Below are 19,630 nucleotides of genomic sequence, written 5' to 3'. Positions count from 1 at the left end.
AGGCAGCCCACTTGCATTCAAATGGGGTTCAATGCCACTCCAGGGAAATCCACAAAATCTGTTTGGTGGTCTGCATAATCATTTTATTGAAAATACCTATGGGCAAAACTGCACTGATCATGTGTGATTTTATACTTCTTAAAACATTTGCTCTTTATGGCAAGCAGTTGCACATCTCCAGAGGACTCCATTTACTGTACAGAAGTGATAAGTTTAAAAGATGTCACCCATTTCAGAAAGGAGGAGGAGCCCAAGGAAAAAGCAGAGCTTATTTTTAATGACTGATAGATTAGTTTATGTTACACAAACCAATCCTTTGAAAAATAATAAACCAGAACTAAGCATTTGTAACAGTACCCATACCGTGGCAACCAATAAGGATGTCTTAGCAACGTGAACTGCCTTGACTCGTGCTTTTTTGCAGGACTGAACATGTCCCTCCCTGCCAAAATACAGCCTTGACTGAGGTCAGTATCTTGCTGGGCACAGTCCTGTATGATTAACGCCTGGAAGATGGATTCTCCCTAGGTTATCCTTGTTTGGGTTTTATGGCAGACAAAGAAAGAGGAGCACATATTTTCCTTCCACAAAGGAAGGCCTTCCTAGCCACAGGCTCTTAAAATTTTTGTGAGATGAAGACTTATCTGTATGCAGGGAATCTGCCTTTTCTGATGGCGTGCTCTGTCTCCAGTGTGTTTTCCTGCAGGCTTTTGTGCCATAAGTAGAAATTACTGAAGAAGTGTTTGAAATTATAATGCCACCAGTTTATGTAAACATTGAAACTCAGCAGAAGCTAATGAAGATGTGTTTAGCCCAGCTCAGAATCCAGTACATTAACTGAAAAAAGCATATTCTTTATTACTTTCCTCCTAAGAAAGGCTCCTCTGTGCTCGTAGGGCTCATCCCATTGCCCAGAATGTGTTCAGGAGAGAAACTGCAACAATATCCAAAGAAAATCTGCAGACATGTGCTAGGGACTTTATTTTATGAATGATACAAACATGTAACACCCAGTAGCATTAATGGAGGATAGTTTGTGTTCTTGGAGACTAGAGTGTGGCATTAATGATGTTGTTAGTGTACTACATGAGTAGACTTGTAGACAAGTAGACTTACGAAGCTTCTGTGTCCTTTCTACTTCTCCAGCCTATCAGAAATCTTTAAATTACTTTATGATATTCTCCCTTCTGTGTACCTTTGGCCTTGTTTCACTGGATGCCTCTTTTTTCACTGGATGCTTTGGAGAGTGTTTTGGGCTGCTCCTTTTAGCACCAGGCAGCAGCATCCTCTGAGGTTTTGCATGAAGCACCATTTCTGCTGCCTTGCTAGATCTGCTCTGAACTATCTCAGCCTGCCACCCATGTTGCAGATGTTGCCTCTCTTGCTCTCCCCAGAGCAGGTAACTTCTGTCTGCAGAACTGATGGAAATAAACTTGCAGCTGAACCATCAGTGTGGAGGCAACCAGCTGCCACTGGCTGAGCCCAAGCAATGTTGTTGCCAGCCCTGAATGCAGGAAGCCCCAGGAGCCCATTTTCAGAAAAGTTAAAGTACAGTTTCAAAGCAGGGTTGTTCTGTGAATTACTGTTTAAGTGTTTAAATTCCCCAGTTCATCTGTTGCCTTCTCTAGCAGCTGAAAAACATACAGCTGCCCCACTTCCTTTGCTATTTTGGTTTGTCTTGCTATTAAATCCCTGATGCTGGATAGCCCTATGTTGCTCCACTGGTGCGTAAAGACGAGGGTACCACAAAGGAGACTGCCTGTCCTCAGGCACTAGTTGTGCTGGCACAGTACTCACACTTTTAGAGCTTTTAAGAATGGCTGATGCTTCTGTGATAGTAACTCAGCAAAGAGAAGGCAAGGCATGCCCATCTTGTTGCCCGCTGTCAAGGTATTCTGCATGCCTTGGTCACTATAAGCTCCTATTCTGCCCACACCTGTACCTTAAAAACACATCCAAGCTTCTTCTGAGATGGGCATCTTGATTCTGCTCTTTTCCCTGAGCATGTAAGGCACAGACAGCCCACAAAGGGAACAAGAGCAAAGCACAGCTGGTCGGTGCTATGGGAAGGGGACTGTTTGGAGAGCAGTCCATGCCCACCTCAGGCAGGTGGTGATGCTGTTAGAGGAGATCTGTGCTGTCCAACAGGCTGTTCCACCAGTTCAGGATCTGGTGGTATTCCTGCAAGGAATGAGCTCCAGAATTTTGAAATGCTAATCAGTCAGCGGAGTCTTGCCTCAGAGCTGTTCCCATGGGGAAGCTATTCTGGAGCTATATATATTATTGAAACTGCAAGTCCTAAAAGCAGCTTTATCTCTAAGCCCACACAGACCTGGAAGCCTTGAGCAAGCCAGTGGCCTATCAGGGGAGTTGTTGAGGAGGGAGGCAGGTGCTGTGGCAGGAAGCCAGGGAAGTTTTTGAACAAACTGTGATCTTTCATAACTTCCATAAAATCTAGCTGTCACCACCAAACCTGTTCTGCTGCAAGAACATTTCACCTGTGTTTTCCAGCCAGCTTTTGCAGGCACAGGCATATGTATTCTTTTAATTTGGGATAAGAGGGAATTGGCTTGTTTGATAGGGATTTTTTTCTTTCTAATTCATAAGATTTTTCTGTAGTATCAGGTAAGTTTATTGCCAAGTAACTAGCTGTCCTCTAGGAATTCCTTCCTAAAGAATACTGTACCCTGTAGTGCATGATGTAGTAGTATGGATGATGGCAGATTTGGGGGAGCATGCATGTGTGTTTGGAAGGTGCATTTGCCATGGCACTGCTTCGTAAGGTAGCTTAAGGCTCTGGTTGGACCAAGGGTTGCTTTCAGATGTGCATTGCACATTAACAGATGTCATGTATGAAAAACCATGTAGCAGTTCCAGTGTTGCCTCCTGGGCTGGAGCAGGGCAGACCTTCATGGCAAGCCCTGCCTTGTGCTTGGAAGCACAAAGTGCAGCAGACAAGGCCAGCAGGGTTGCTACATTAATGTGCTTGTTCACACACACTGCATCCAGAGAAACAGAAAACATTGCTTTCTCTGCTACAGAAAAGAGCATTAAATTATTAAAGGAAATCTACTAGCTCATGATTGATTGATTTCTAACCTTTTCACCCTTGCAAAAGTAATGATGCTGATATTTTGTGCTTGTGTAGAACCTGTCATCTTCACACGTCAGCTGCCAAAGGTGAGGGTGCTACCTTGGCTGGTGGGTACCACAGTGGACCCACCCAAGCGCCAACACCTCAACTCCACACTTTTCGCCCTCCCACATTTACCATCAGCCTCTGAAGAGCCTTTGAGAACTTTTTGCAGACAATGTAAATCTACCTTTCACTCTTAAAGCTGTTCCTTCACGTGACAAAATGCATACATTTTCTTCGGGTTAATTGAAAACTGTAATTAGAATGACGAAGGCAGCATATGGTATCGTTCAAACAGAGCATGCTCAGCAGCCATGTTGGCCAGTAGATCATAAGCCAAAGGAAATCTAAACTGACTAGAGTCAAATCTGCAGTGTAACAAAAAGTGACAGCTAAGTACATTTTAGTCACTGCAAATGTTTTTCATGCGTGCTCATGGGGTGCTATTAATGCATGTACATCATTTGGCTCTGCTCATGCATTCCTATGAACATGTTATTTGTTCTTTCAGCCCAATGGACTAATATTAGCTGTTTCTCAAACATTACCAAACCTTCTTCTAGGCATCATAAGAAAGTATTGTCAGGCTAGTTTTAAATTCAACACCTCTCTTAGAAATAATGTCACAGCCCATGTGAACTCCTAGATCAATATGCTATTAAAGTCAAGGCAGCTTATCACAGACTTTTAAACCTGTCAGCTAAAATTACTCTCTTTTTTTCATAAATTTCCAAACTTCCTATAAACTCTTGAATTTATTACTGCATTTTTTTTTCTTTCATATTTGGTATATGTGAAAGATGGCCACAGTTTGATAGCACTGTAAAAAGGAATGGTAAGTATGACTTACAATTCTAGTCCTGAGAAATCATCTCTGCATAAGTTGAAACTCTGATTAACTGAAGTCAGCAAAAGTTTTACTGTTAACCTATGGGGGTTCATGACTACATCTTTTAAATATATCCTGTATTATTACAGGATTTATCAGCAGATACGATGCTTTAGGGGGATTTTTCTTTTAGCTCCCCTCCAATTGATATATCCAGACAGCAGGTAACCTCTGATGAACTTCTGTAAGAAATGGATAAGGCTCCTGCTTAATTTAGATCTGGAATAAAGCTGCTGATACCGGCTTAGCTATTCTGGATTTATTTTGATACAACCAAAAGTAAATAGACCCTACATTTGAAATTGAATTAATCCTCTTGGTCTTAATGCACAAATTAAGCCAAATGATGAAGCTCATATGTGAACAAGGCAAGTGGTCCTTCACCAAATGGCAGCACACAGAGAGATTCATGCCTTGGCTTTCTTGTTCCTTGCTAGTTGATTCTGAAATAAAGGGATTTGAAGCTTTCATGAAGCACCTGCAATGAGAGCAGGGGGTGTTTTTATTTAATAATATGCAATTCCTGCCTTTTACCACTAAAACAAGCAGGCTAAGTGTAGTTATGAGGCTGGCATGTTCCCAGTGCTCTGTGGAGAAGGGGACTGACCTCCTGCCATTATGCTTTTTAACTTGTTGGAGTTGACAAGGCATCATCCTTCATCCCCTAAGTTACCAGCTGAACCAGAGGCTAGTGACTGAGATATAGCTCTTCTGTCTCTCGTGAAGTATTGTTTAGCTGGGGAGAGGGGCCCACCTGGTAGGAAGCACCATGTTGGTGAGTTTCAGCCTCTTTAATAGAAAACAATACAATTTTTCTATTGAAAATTCCGTGAAATCTCCTAGAAGTGTTTACTGATGCAGAATGGCTCAAGTAAGGTGGCCTCCTATGCTTACATGAGAGGCACAGAGCCTTGATTATTAGAAGGATACTGCACAGCCCAGTAATGCTGAACGTAGTGCTCATGCATTTTCTCAGCATTAAGTATCTGAAATATTTCTAGGTTTCACTGTTTCTCAGGAGTGTTTGTAAGCCCTTAAGCAGTGGGCTGGTATAGAAAATCTAATCAAATGCAAATGAAGAACAAACGAGAGAGGAGAAAAGTTGACTTTTGCATCTGTAATTATTATTCTGGTATTAATAAGGTTAGATCCAAAGCCTATTTGAATCTATGGGATTAGCAATAACACAATTATTTTCAGAAGCAAGGATTTAAAACTGAAAACACCTCCGTAAATTAGCTGTTTTAAAGAAACTAAACCTTCTTGTATATAAATACAATTAGGATGATCTCAGTGTATGTGATAATTAAGTCAAGACACTTGGAAGCATGTTTTTTCCTTTTTTTATATATTTTAGTCTTAATTATTCTTGGATTCCTGGAAACATAACTCTGAGCTATATTGCTGTCTGTGTGAAGCAGCTAATTTGTGCTCAAAGAATCACCCATGAGTCCTCATGAGTGAGATGCTGCCAGTCCAGTCTAGTAGGCATCATTTTTGACAAACATACTAGAGCATTTCACACATTTTGGAATAGGTGCTTCTTGCAGCAATTTTTCACATTCTATATAGAATAATAATATTTACATTTGTAAATACTATTATTGAAAAGTTAAGGTTTCAAAATAATGGAAATCAAGAAGTAAGGTTTTGTATGTGCTCTTAGTTTGTTTCCCTTCTCAGTGTGTGTTAAGACATTTCCTCTTAATTATTTGACTGCTTTTTTTTACTCCGCAATTTCATCTTTATTCTGAAAGCAGAATGGATGGTACTTGCTTATTAGCACTTGTTGGCATTTTTCCTCTTGGCTAAAAGTGCTGGTCTTAAGGGCACGGTGTTCACACCTTACACTGAAAATGAGTCATTTTTCCTCTGCATTTCCACAAACATTTAATGATTTTGTTTCTAGAAGACCCAGAGGAGGCAAGAACAGCTTCTCCTTCCCATATTACAGCTGAAGCACTGAGTCACTAAAAGGTTCAGGTCACGTTTCCAATTAGTTTGGATTCCCTATTTAAAGCACAGAGGGACCTGGTTTTCAAAGTTAGGTCTGTAAAGCGTGGGTGGAGCTCCTTTCACCTGCACTGCCTGGTGAGAGTTTCTTCGCTTCACACCTCAGAACCACCAGTGGGGTTAGGGTTAGTGCTGTGCATGAAGAGGTCATGAGCCTTCCAGTGACGGTCTTGGAGCGCTTGATTAATTGCAGAATTTAAATAAGTGCTTGGGTGAAAGTAAGTGCTTTGGCTGTTACGGTTACCTCTCTGTCACAAACGAGGCAGCTGAGCAAACACTGAGGGAACCAGGGTGACCAAACTTAAGTTCTCCGTGCCTGGAGGGACAGTGGTTGAGCCTGCCAGCATCTGGGGCTCAAGAGAACCAGCTGGGACCTGCAGCTTCTGGAGCAAGCCCAGAAGAGGGCTGTGGGTCCAGGCAAGCCATGAGGCTGGCCAGGGTGGGCCCCTGTCATACCCCTGATGGTACTGCTTATTTGCAGGGTGGTGGGTATGGTGGTGTGTGGCTTTGCCTAACGTGGGGCTCGCAGCACAAAATGACAACCATGTCTTAGCAAGTGTGGGCTGTCATACCTGCCAGGTGTTTAAGGGTCACTGGGGTGGTTCAGGTCTTGGGGCTTCTTTCCCAATGCATGTTGCAGAGGGGTTGTGGTCTTCTGAGACCCAGTCCCTATCTTCATCTCCCCCAAGAGGTGTCCTTAAGTGCCACAGTTAAGCACTACATTAAAGCTGTGTTAGGAAATCCACAGCAACTTGGGAAAAAAGTTTAGGTTGTGATAGCAACATTTGTAGTAGTGCTGGGGAACATAATTGACCCTTAGATCCTGATTTGAAAAACCCTATGGGAAATTTGTCTCTTTGTGTTAAATCCTATAGGGGTAGAAGAAATGTCTTGGGTAGAAATTCTGTCCTGCTTGAGGTCTGTCCCTCCCTCACACATTTGATGGCAAAGAGGTCTCACGGAAGTAGTAGTTGCAAGATCAGGTCAGATCCTGCAGGAGCCACGTGTGCTCTGCAGTACTGACCTCAGGAAACATTTTTACCAAACGTTGGCGTAATCGTATTTTCATTTCTCTCTCAGATTGTGGTTTAAATGTGCACAAGCAGTGTTCCAAGATGGTCCCAAATGACTGCAAGCCAGACCTGAAGCATGTCAAGAAAGTGTACAGCTGTGACCTTACAACACTAGTAAAAGCACACTTCACTAAGAGACCAATGGTAGTAGATATGTGCATTAGGGAAATTGAATCTAGAGGTAAGGTGGAGTTAATGGCCTTTTGTTGCTTTACTGATAATCCGTTTAGATTGATCTGGGTCATCTGGGTTTCTGCTGAATGTCTGATTGCTCAAAACAGATTTGCGCAAGACATTTTATGGCTGCCAATTACTCTGCACACCTAATATTATACCTTGCATTTTTTCATGGTTCATACCCATTTATAATTTTTATAGATTCTGCTAGAAATTGCTTAATGGACAATTACTGCTTTATAGTTATATATTGGCACCTATCTTTCCAGTAAGATTTTTATTTTAAAAATTAAGTGAATGTGCTAAAACAAAGGCAGTTTATATTGATGTTTCCTCTTGCTAGTTCCCCTAGCAGACACTAAGTATCTTTTTCTAGAATTAGAGTCTTTGTTTGCATTCTGAAATAATGACTGAACATCATGTATGCTAATCTTGGTAATTTTTAAATTGTTTGTAATTGGTTTAATATGTTCCTTCAGCTCTGAAGTAATTTTCTTAAATATAATTTAGTGCTGATGTAACAAGGGAGCTAATGCAAGGGTCAGGGTTAAAAGGCCAGGTTAAATTTTCATTCTGAAAGAAAGCCTGATAAGGCTTTTAAAACATAGCTGCTTTTTCTGCCTTAAATGAAGAACTTGGCAAAGAAAGAACTGGGTGGAAGAAAACTGTAAAATTAAAGACTAATTTAAATCTTGTTAAAATGTTCATTGCAGGTCTTAATTCTGAAGGACTATACAGAGTCTCAGGATTTAGTGATCTTATTGAAGATGTCAAAATGGCATTTGACAGAGGTACAGGCTTCCCTGCATGCTGGAACGTTGTGCTGATCTATTAAATACACACCATTTTTCTGCACAGCCTCTGTCTGTCTCATGCTTGGCTGCGTCGGGGAGCTGGAGGCGTCCGGCGGCAGCGCTCGCGGAACGGGAACCTCCCCGGCAGAAAAGCCTATCAGCTTCACTTTGGCCTTTATTACCAACATCTACTTTTCTCCTTCCATCAGTATCTGTGCTTCAGTGATGCTGTGCATAGGAAAGGACAAAGCTTTCTGAACTACTGCCCTAGTTTGCAAGTAAAACTGCTGGGGGCAGGGGAAGGGATAGAGGGCGAGTGCTGCAAGATGGTTGTGCAACTTAAATCCATCTTTCTGGATGAAAGCTCGAAAATAATAAGGGGAATACAGTGCTGCAGACAAAGTTAGAATTATTACAGTAGAAAAGAAGGTCAGTGAGAACAAACTTTTCTCTCTGAGAAAAGGCAGTGGGGAAATTAAAGGCTTTCCAGCTGCAGTCCCCCCTGTCACAGTAGAAATCAAGGCCAAAATTCATGCTGGAAACTCTCCTGTTTCTCCTGAACTATTCAAACAACATCTGCCTCCTCTGCAGCATTAACAGGGTGGGATGTGCTGGAGAAGTCAAAATCTGGATCTGTGTCCACTGTGGTCAGGAGTAGGTAATATGCTGTAGCTAAATGGTGAACACATGTTTTTCCTATAAAATTAGGAGGCTGTGGACTAAGTTGGTTTTCCTTCTTTCACTTTTTTTCCCAGGCTCCCCTGATTTCTCATTCAGTGCTGAAAAATGTGTTGTTTGGCATCGCAATATGTTCAGAAATAGCTAAACTTCCACACATTTCTACAAGATAGATACCGCTAGATCAGGCAGGCAGGTTTTTTACAAAAAAAAAAAAAAAAACAAAAAACGTGCATTTTTTTGTAATCAATTTAATATGAAGAAAGGATAGGTTTCTTTCTAAAATGCTTGAGGTTTTGACCCTGAAATTATGAATTTCATCGCCCAGTACCTCTCTATTTTGCTTATAAAAGCCAAAATCTGTAGTTCTGTCCTTTTTAATAATGTTTACTTAAGTAAGTTACTGTTTTTCTTTTGAATGCTCTTTTACATCTGTTTACATTTCCAAGGCTTTAATGTCAGTGCCTTCTCCACACAGATGGGGAAAAAGCTGATATTTCTGTGAATATGTATGAAGATATCAATATTATCACTGGTGCACTTAAACTGTACTTCAGGGATTTGCCAATTCCACTCATCACATATGATGCCTACCCAAAGTTTATAGAGTCTGCAAGTAAGTGCAACACAATTTCCTCCTGGTTTTTATTCTGCCCCATCAGCTCTTACCCTGCATGCCCTATTTAGTAAGGATTGCAGGAGTGAACGTGCACTGCACATTACTACATGGCCATGTGGTGCTGTGTGATCGTGGTTACATTTTTCTTAACCTTTGTCACCAGGAACACTTCCTTTTCATCATACCTTGTGGATTGCATCATTTTGTGTGTCTTGCATGAACCCCTGGTATTAGACAATGACATTTTAAGTCTGTTGGTTTTATGCTGCCCAAAAAAAGGTGATTTGTGAAGATGTTTATATATAAGATATAAAGTCATTAGCCTCTAGAGGTGTCCATTTTGAGCATTTTTGAAAGCTGATAAGCACACATCCTAAAGCCACCTTCAAGGCTGGCCTTGCAGAGAGTGAGTCTGCAAACGCTGCAGTCAGCCCAGCTGGCACATCTCTCCCACACATCCTGGCTGCCTGAAGCTTCTCTGCAATGTAGCAGTCACAGCAGCCACACCTGGAAAGGTGTGAGGTAGCTCTGGGTAGAAAACAAGGGCTGGATGCTGGCCTTACAGCTTCTCTGGAGAAGGCTCTTTCCAAGTAGTATGGACACAGCCAAGGACGCCTATGGCAAAGTTCCCAGTACTTTCTGCTGTCCCAGAGTTGCACCTGTACATTATTTGTGCAAAACTAGTCCAGTCAGTGAGGATTGCCAGGGGAATTTTTTTTAGTAGGCTTCAGGGAATCTTTCAGTGGAGTTCAATTTGCTTTGGGGAGTTTTCTTTGTCCAAACCCAGTCACACACTGATGGTGCTCAGAGCACCTCTTGGGACAGGCAAATCTTCCACTCTGAGGTTTGGACAGATTTTGGAAATCAGTAAACCAGCGGATAGTGTGTGTGGATTCTGGCTGTACGTGTGGTAACGGTTGAACATCTGTGTTCCAGAAACCACCGACCCGGATGAACAGCTGGAAATTCTCCATGAGGCGCTGAAACTGCTGCCGCCTGCGCACTGTGAAACGTTGCGGTACCTCATGGCACATCTCAAGAGGTAGGTGGACTGGCTGGAAGGAACTCTCAGCCAAACTAATTTTTAGCAAAGGCCACGTAGGCAAGGCCTACCAAATCCTGGGGTTTATCTGACTGAAAGCACTTGCAAAGCACTTAAAGGGAATAAGTAAAAGACCCCACAGTTTTGAAGCACAAGAATTATCTGCCTAAGAAATTTGCTCTATGTTTAAGGTTATAGTGAATATGGTAAAAAAGTCATTTGTACTTCTGGGATTAGTAAGTCACTGCCTGGGCAAAGAACTAATACATCTAATTGGCTATAGACAGGTGTCTTTTTCTGCTAAGTCTCATCTACCCTGGTCATCCCTGACTCCCTTAAAAAGATGGCAGGTGCTAGGCTGGAGCTGACACTGATTTTAGGCACAGTGTTAATTGGCCTTCCAGCCATGTGTCTGGTGAGGTCTGCCAACCATTCCTCATCAGTGTGGAGCCCCTCGTTCCACCTGCTGCATTCTCAGAACTGTAGGAGCATAAAATCTGTCTGAGGTTTCTCCTGCTCCCCAAGACATGATTGAAGTTGATCAGTAGGCTGAAAAATTGTTGAAGAGAGACTGACAGATAAATATCCAGTGCAACAGCAGGGGTTCTGTTTCTTTTAGGGAAGTAAGGAAAGAATCAATGTATCATGTTAGGGTATCAATTTTAGTTTCTCAAGTAACATGAATTTATTGTCAATATTTAAGAATCATTCCCTTTCCTTAGAAAAATATTGTAAGCTCTCTTCTGCTTTTTTTCTTTTATAGTTCTTCTACAAGTAGGAACATGTTGACACTGCTGAGTGCCTCAGGCAAAATTCAACTACAGGGTTTCTGCCTGATTTGTCCATTTCTTTCAATGACATTTCTAATGGATGTTTTAGAACAGACACAGGGATAAGAGACATGGGAACAAAAAAACACCTTACTGTTTGTGAAGTTAATTATTCCTTACCCTGTTCATGAGTAGCTGTTGCTGCTCTAGTTAGCAAATTGCTTTTGCACATGGTATTTTTGGTATAGGTGTATGATAAGGTAGAAGGGTGACAAAATTCACTCGTTTTTAAATTTCCTTCTGATACATTTGAGAAAAAGAGCTGTGGGGTTCAACAGGCTGTAGTTTTGCTGCTGAATTCTTGTAGTCAGACACAGTTTCTTTTTCTGGAAAAATTATAGACTGAAGACACAGCAGTGTGGAAACATCAGTGTGACTTGTTTTAAGATAAAAATTAAGGCAGAAGTGAGAAAAAGGAAGAAAAATATAGAATTTTTAATTTTTTTTTATATCAAAGGATTTGTTTGTGCAATGTAAGACGCCACAGTAGTGAAAAAAAAGAAATAATTTAGACAGACTCTGGTGCTGTCCCTAGATACTTTGTTGTTTCTGAGAATCCTTCTGGATTCTTTAAACCATAGTGTTTCCTTCAGTGAGGCAATTCACCAGGATAAACAAGGCAGAAACTCAGGCTTCAGGGCATATTTTTGCCTCTGTGCCTGTTGCAGTGGGCAGTAGTGATAGGCATCAGGGTACCCCAGCCAGGATGTCCTGCTCCCACCCTCCATGCCAGACCCTACATTCTCCATGCAGAGGCAGAGCAGCCCAGGAGAGCACAAGCTGCCTCTGAATAAGAAATACCATCCCATGGCCCCTGAGACCACCATGGTTGGCAGCAAGCACCCTTCCGGCATTTACTGAGCAAATGTGTTTCTGCAGTAGCCCTGGCAGAGGATGCATCTCCTGTAGGTGCAATTCTTGGGCAAATTACTTTCCTGTGGCCTGCACACCTGCCCAGCAGCAGGGCCTCAGCCCACAGCTTTGCACGGGGCAGGTTCCTGTGGAGCAGCAGAACGTGGCTTCCCTGTCTCCTCCTCTCCTGAAGATGGGAACCAGGCGCCAGAGGCTTCCTTGAGCTGGGGGCTCCACTGTCTGGCAGCTGCTAGGGACCCCCAGAGAGGGAAGGTGCATGTGGGCCTGTCAGAGCACAGGTTTAATGACCTGCTCAGTCTGCTCTCTGCATGAGCTTACAGTGAGACCCTGGTGGTTTCAAAGCCCCCCCAGAGTGATGATTTCACTTTTTTTTAGTACACACCACAGGACATAGTTTGTCTTGAAGAGGAACCAGGCATCCAGCTTAGCATGGCTGTAGTGCCTGAAGGCAGGGAATTCCCATTTTGTGCTTCACCCCTTTACTGTTGCACGCACAAGAAAGGAGCAGTGTGACCACCTGGAGCTGTGCCACCAGGGGTCTGGGCAGAATCCCACCTGCGTGGGCACAATAGCGTGGCTCTCATGACAATAAAACTGCTAATATAACAAACACCATCTGCTCCCCATGGCAATGGCCTCCGAATGGTGTCACTGTAAAGAGCAGAAGCAGAATCAGTTCTGACTCATCTGAATTCACCCCTCAGACCCCTCCCTCGCCGAGGAGCACTGACCCTTCCGGCGAGTAAACACGGTCTGTGTGTGTGGGAACAGGACAGAGACATCTGACTCACCACTAACCCCCACAGCATTTGTGCTCACTAACCTCTGAGTGTTTCACCCAAAGCCTCCATATCTATCCTGCTGGAAACAGCGGCTTCTCCTAGGCTTGGGGGGAAAGGCAAACATTTCTGTCCAGTTTCCCTGGTTTTCGTGCATATACGGGAATTGTTTGACACAGAAGGAATGTGAGAAACACTGTCCTTTTTTTACAGAGTAACGCTCCATGAAAAGGAAAATCTGATGAGTGCAGAGAATCTGGGCATTGTCTTTGGACCAACTCTTATGAGAGCACCGGAGCTGGATGCGATGGCTGCGTTGAACGACATCCGTTATCAGAGACTTGTGGTGGAGATGCTTATAAAAAATGAAGACATTTTATTTTGAATATTTTAGGGGTTTTGTAATTAAAAAAAAGGAAGCAACAGTGTTCTGTGAATGAAGGAATATTTTAAAGTAATTTAATGGCTGTTGTCGCTGAATTCCATATTTGCTAGAGCTTTCGATGTATTCAGGATAAAAAATGAAGGAGCTCTTTGTCATTTCTATAGTGCCATTCAGCTGATGTTGAAAAAGGTTAACACATACTTTCCAGTACTAGTAATCCTGGGTGTTTATCATGTTAAAATAATAAACAAAAAGGTTAAAACTATTGCATGATTTGCTCCCTGTTCTCCCTGTTCTGGTGAGACTCATTCCATAAAGAAGACAACTGAACTGATGCAGCATCTTTGTTCTGGATAGTTTGTGATTGTAATTCAGCATGTTTCTCCGTGTAAACCTGTTGTGAATTTGCTTTTATGTTCTATGTAATTGGTTTCTGATACTAAAAAAGAAGGCCAACTTACGTGAAAAAGAGCCTCTGGCAGTTTACTGACATTTCATATCATTCTCTGCTACTTTGGGGGCTGATTTCTTCTTGGGTTTCTTTCAGTTTTTTTCATCATATAGGAATTCATTTTTAACAGAAACAAAATGTGTATTTTAAATGTTACTTTAAGAAATTCTCCATGATGTTTATGGTGATTGCAGTGGAATCTGCAATGCTGAGCAGTGTTCCTTTATTATTATTATTGCTATTTCAATTGTACTTTTGTATTTTTATCTGGCATGCATTTATTAATTTATTAAATTTTGCTTTTAGAACTCTAATATTAAGCTATTTTTTTTACTTAACAAATGTTTAAAAAATACTGTTTGTTCCATTTTTTACATTGGCACTTTAACCTGAACAACTTGTGACTCAAAAGAAGTGATTTTATTAATTTTACTGATTTTATTAAGACCATTATCATCCAAATACTTTGGAGCCTGACACTTTGCTAAGATCTCAAAAATTACTTTTAGTTTGAAAATTTCTTTGTTGTCCAAGCTGTCCCTAATTTTTGAGCCATCTACTTCATATTGTATATATATATTGTTACAATTACCTATATGCACACAGTTGTAGCTGCCCAGAGTAGATGGAAACACCTCCGAATTTTGACTGCAAATACATCACCAAACTCCTGCTTTGCACTTAAGTTGTTCAGCGCTGGTGCAGGTGCTTTGGCTGCCCTCCTGCAAGCACGTTTCTTTCGTGTGAGAGGAAGATGACAAAAACTTGTATACAATTTCTGTGTTCTCTTTGATGGAGCAATGCTTAAAAAAATCACTTGCCACCAGCCTTGCTGCAGCCCCCATGATGGAGACGCTTCATCTGTGGATAGTCTGTTCCCAGGAGTGCTTCCTAGGCTGGCAGGAACATCCTCCCCAGAGAAGGAGCTAAGCTTGGATGGGTACACATGGAGCTTCACACTGGGATGGTTTGCAGTCCTTACAAGTGTTAATTTATCCATTTCTACAATTTATGACCAAAACAAATTTATTTCCAGTGAGTTTGATGTGGTGGTGTTTGAGTTTTCTGTGCTGTAATCCTCCTACCTCTAAATGATCCCCTTCTGTTGGGGTTTCTGGTGGCACTGCTGCCACCAGTAGTGGCAGGGAACCAAGTCTCCACATCACCCACCTGGCTCTTGTTCATCATTGCCTCGTGCATGGAAAAGAACATCAGAGAGGATCAGTGGCAAATTGATTCAACTGAAAACATTTGAGGAATGCTTTGGAGCCTAATTATTTTGATGAACAGTGGAAAAGTCTAATACCAAGGAAAGCAGAACCCTGTAGCACAAGACCAAGTGTGGGAGCTGGGATAAAGGGAGATGGAAAAGTTGCGAGAGTAAAATAGCACATCCCAGAGAAGTGGTGCAGCTGCCCTTGGGGAACAGGGACTGGCAAAAGTCCCAGCTTGAAGGGCTGAGGATAAAAGGCAAAAGGGAGAAAGTGAGTGTGGTACCTGCAGGGAAGAAAAAAATAATCCTAGAAGTAGGGATTGCTTCAGTTTGGTTGTGTGCCTGCCCCAGAGGAGAGCAGCCAGCTGAGGCAGGTTGGAGGTTTTGCCCTTTTCCTCCTCTCAGGCAGCCAACACCATCCGGAGGAGGAGGAATGATCAATCCCCTGGCAATTGCAAGCAGCTGTACTCCCTGTGGGTAGAAAGGTGCCTCTCTGTACTGCTCACGTTTCTTTGCATGAGAGCAGAGGGGAGAAGGCAGCTCTCCTGCAGCCCCCCTGGCAGTGGGGAATGAAGAATCTCAGGAAGGAAGGGGTGAAGCTGGGGGTGCATGCTGGTAAGCCTGTGGGGAGCTTTGTGCTGGGGAGTGCTAGGGGCTGGTGGAGAGGCAGAGCAGGGAGAGGTTTGGGAAGAATCTAAAGTATGGTTCTTTTGCATTTTTATTTTTTTTTAATCTTCTGTAGTACTAAAAGTGACTTGATGTTTCTGTACTTCCTGTATTAATTAGTACACATTATCACTTTATTTATTCCAATGAACTGACACAGCTGGAAAACCATGTCTCTGACCACAGCCTTGCCCTCCCAGCCCAAGAGCAACAGCCCATATGTTCCCCTGTCACATCTGCCTTGCACTCTCCAGCAGCCACATATGCTCACCACTATCTGCTTTCCAAGCCAGCTCCTTAACACTGCATTTCCCCTGCTGCCTCCACAGCATGTGAGGCATTTCCTCACTCCTGGGTTCCCTGGTGGCCCTGTGGACTGTCCATCCCTCCCAGGGCACCTCTTGGTGCAGCTGGCCCTTTGCAATGTCTGATCACTCCAATCAGCTCTCAGCTCCTTGGTGTGGCAGCACTCCCACACCATCGGGTCTGTGACCAGGGAGACAAGATTACTTTTTTCCTAAATAATGCTGGCAAGGTTTTGCCTATGCTCCTTTGATCCACTTGTTGCACTGTGGTGTTTGCATTACTTGTCCCTGCCAGCTGAGGCTGCTGCAGCTGGTCATTGCAAAAGCATCCTTTTCTTTGCTAGCTCTGCAGATGATGTGGGGCATGGCTGTGCCTCAGCAGCTCTGGAGGCACCCCGTGTCCTTTGGCAGCCCTGGGGACCAGAGGAGCACCAGGCTTAACTGAGAAAAAGACATCTGTTGTTCCCCATTGCTGTGCAAGCAAACCTGCACCAGGTAGTTAAGTCTCATTTCTAAAGGGTATAGCGTCTAGCAAGTAGGAGTAATGAGGATAATTATATTTTCTTCTTGTGTGAAATATCCAGCTCCTCCATCTTGGGGCAGCAGCAGGTGGGTGCTGCTGGCAGTCATGGCTGCTTCTCTCACTTTGCAGATACTTTTGACTGTCTTTAGAAGCAGCAATGGTAGGTGAGAAGCTGGGTCAGCATCAGAGAAAAGACACCCAAAATAGCTTAGGTTCACTCTCAGGATAGTCAACCTCTCCAGCTCCATGAAGGACAAACAAGGTTTGTTAGCTACTACCAAGCAGTGCTCCTGCTAGGGGCAGATGCCTTTTTTTTCCCACCAGAATTCAACAAGTTATCATGATCATAGAAAACCTAAATGGAGACCCTCTGTGGAGAGAAGAGCAGTCAGTTTGCTTACAAACTAAAAAGAAAAAAAAAAGCCAAGCAAACAAAAAAACCCCAAAACACCCTTCCCCTTGACCCCCAAAGAGCTCCCTGGTGAGGAGTTACTGCAGTTGCCAGGTATGGGAGCCCAGGAGTCAGGCAGTGAAGTCCCTGCTGTAACAAGCACACTTCATTTTCCTCAAGTCTCACATTCTGATGAGATATGAAGGACACGGCATGTCAGGTAATGATAAAACCTCAGAATATGTTTCAGGTACTGATAAAACTTTAGAATATGTGTAACTCCAAATAATACTCAAATGCCTAAGTCTGACATTACTTGCTAACCACTCTGCCCACATGCTGTGGGACAGAACTGCTCCCTGCAGAGCACCTGTCTTGAAGTCAAGTTTGCAAGTTGTGTGTCGTGTTGGGGACAGGAATGTGGGATGGAGGACCCCAGTAGTCAATGAAATACTTGCTTGGCTTTGAATCCCTGAAATCTGTATCTAGTGCCTGTTGTTTTTAATCTCTTTAATTTCATTGTGATTTTTCATTAAGTGTGTAGGCAAAGTGTGTGTTTTAAATTTGGGGTTTTTTACTAGGCTAATGAATCTCTGCTCTTTCCTGAGTGGTAACCACTAAAGCAGGTAGCACAGAAATAAATGTTGTCTTTGCACTGAATTTGACACATCTTTTTGCTAACCAGGAAGATACTTTGCATGGGCATATAAGTCATTACATTATTTAAGTTACATTCAGATTTTTAATTAATCACAGAAAACTACTAGTTTTAGTATTTGTATTAGTTAAATGACAATGCCATAAATAACTTGGATCTATAAGTATCTTAGGGTATCACTAAGTTGATTTGTTCTCTGAAGCAACTGATTCCTGTGATCCATGCATGTTGTCTGTAGTTCAGGAGTTGACCATGTTGTCTCCAGTGCAGCAAGGTACATTTCTACAGTACAATGTGTGTCTGGGCAAAGACTAAAGCCACCTCACTGCCAACATCTTATCAAAAGACAGTGGGGCACAGTCAAAAAGATAGGAAAGAAGCGATCAAACTGAGAAAAACTCCTTCCTCAGACTTCTAAGGAAGAAATGAGGAATATTTGAAAGATGTGCAAGTTGGTCAAGAAACATGCACAGAGTATGAGGGAAAGCAAATCTTCATTGAGGAAAAATGAAGGCAAAAGTATGAATAAATGTGTTGGTAGTGAACAACTGCTATAAAAGTATATCTAGTAAACATTAAATATCAGAACTTTTGGGGAAAGAAGATATTTAGGGCAGTGCTTGGGGGCACAATTAGGAGCTTTAGGATGAAAAGGGAAAACATCTTGTGGCAATTTCAGGAAAATTAACCTAGCAGTTTAGCACCAGGTGACTTAACCTCTTATCTGCTGGACCAGACCTCTATGCCTCCGTGGGAAAGATATCCCAGCTGGAGGCAGGCTGGGCCCAGTGCCCATGGTCCAGGTCTCCTTTCCAGCAGACAGGGAGTGATGTGGGGCAGCTCAACACAAGCACAGCCTGTCAAACCCACTCTGCACGGCCTTCAGGGCACATCCACCCCTCGGGAAAGCAGCGTGTGTGCTCCCACCGTTGTGGCCTGGGCACAGGGCTTCTTCCCAGCTGGGGGCTCTGGCTGCCTCCAGCTCACTGCTGGAGGGTGCATCATCCTCCCCATAGGGAGCCTCTGATGAGGATTTAGAAGAGCTCTGTGATGAGGCAAGCAAGCTGCCTTCTGAAACAAGAATGCAAACTTCTGTTTATGCCAGATTAGCTGACAGGATGGAAAAGCCCATTATTTATGATTTTATGCAATACCAAACTTTTCCTGCTCTGTCCCCTCCAATAGCAAAGGAAGAAGTAAAGGCTTCTAAAAGGCATATACTTGCCCTGTTCCTGCCCTGATTTTTCCCTGTTGATTAATGTTCTGCAATGTTTTTTATTATGTTTATAATTATATTACAATAAGGGAAAAAAATACTTCATGAACCTAGCAGTCATGGTTTTATTTTTTAGTCATGCTAAATTACTGCTTAGCAACTGTAGACAGCCCTGGAAAGCCTAGCAAAGCCAAGAGAAGGAGGTTCAAGAACCACACTGTGGATTAAAAGGGTTGCGGGGCAAACCAAGTAAGGCAAGAGTGGCCTTTGCTCTGCTCCTGTGCTGGCAGGACCCCAGGTAAAGGGCAGGGGACACGTACCTGAGAGCAGGGCACGAGAAACTGGGTGCAAGGCTTGCTTCTGCACCCCCAGCAAACCTCCCAGGGATCCCCCATCCGCAGCACAGGGCTGGCTAGCACTGCCAGCTCTGCCTCCAATGGGATCCAGGGACCCCGGGCTGATGTGCCCAGAGGAGGAAGTCTTACATACGCATCAAGTGATCCAGCTCTTCTTCACTTCAGCACAGCCTTCTGCCTCTGGTCATTAGCATTTTAGGCTATATACTGTTCTCCAGAGCTCTTGCATAGACTGAACATTTCTTTGCACTGGTCTGGTTTGCTTTCTATGTGACCTGGACCACACTATAGAGATATTCTTCTTGATGTTACCTTTGGAATCTCAATTTGCACAGCATGAGTCATGAACTTCTCTAACGTCTGTTGCTGGTCTCATGGTCAAAGTACTATTTTTTTCTTATTTTTTTCTCTCCCAAGAACAATGTCAATGAGCTGCTCTAGGAATGTGTTTAAGAACTTTTAGTTAGGTATCCATTCCTATTTCTCATGTAAGTATTTTGTCTCAAGGACATATGTAGCTCCTTGTATTATTCAGGTCTTTATCGCTACTCTGCTTCAGTGGT

At 42.9% G+C, this 19,630-nt stretch overlaps 1 protein-coding gene across 3 annotated transcripts in view; it reads left to right on the top strand.

Moving 5' to 3' along the window:
- The window catches only part of CHN1 (chimerin 1), a 46,741-nt gene extending 32,688 nt beyond the window's left edge, over positions 1–14,053 (top strand). For 2 of the 3 annotated variants that reach the window (XM_009996165.1, XM_009996164.1), the window contains 5 exons: positions 7,119–7,292; positions 8,002–8,079; positions 9,239–9,376; positions 10,316–10,421; positions 13,117–14,053. In XM_009996165.1, the coding sequence (XP_009994467.1) occupies positions 7,119–7,292; positions 8,002–8,079; positions 9,239–9,376; positions 10,316–10,421; positions 13,117–13,288 (668 nt within the window). In that variant the 3' untranslated portion in view covers positions 13,289–14,053. The remainder of the gene's footprint in view (positions 1–7,118; positions 7,293–8,001; positions 8,080–9,238; positions 9,377–10,315; positions 10,422–13,116) is intronic. The other variant, XM_009996166.1, reaches the window with a different exon arrangement.
- Positions 14,054–19,630: the final 5,577 nt, after the last annotated feature.

The sequence above is a fragment of the Chaetura pelagica genome, unplaced genomic scaffold (genome assembly GCF_000747805.2).
Source record: "Chaetura pelagica isolate M959 unplaced genomic scaffold, ChaPel_1.0 scaffold3, whole genome shotgun sequence".
NCBI lineage: Eukaryota > Metazoa > Chordata > Aves > Apodiformes > Apodidae > Chaetura > Chaetura pelagica.
This window is presented reverse-complemented; position numbering and strand designations above follow the sequence as displayed.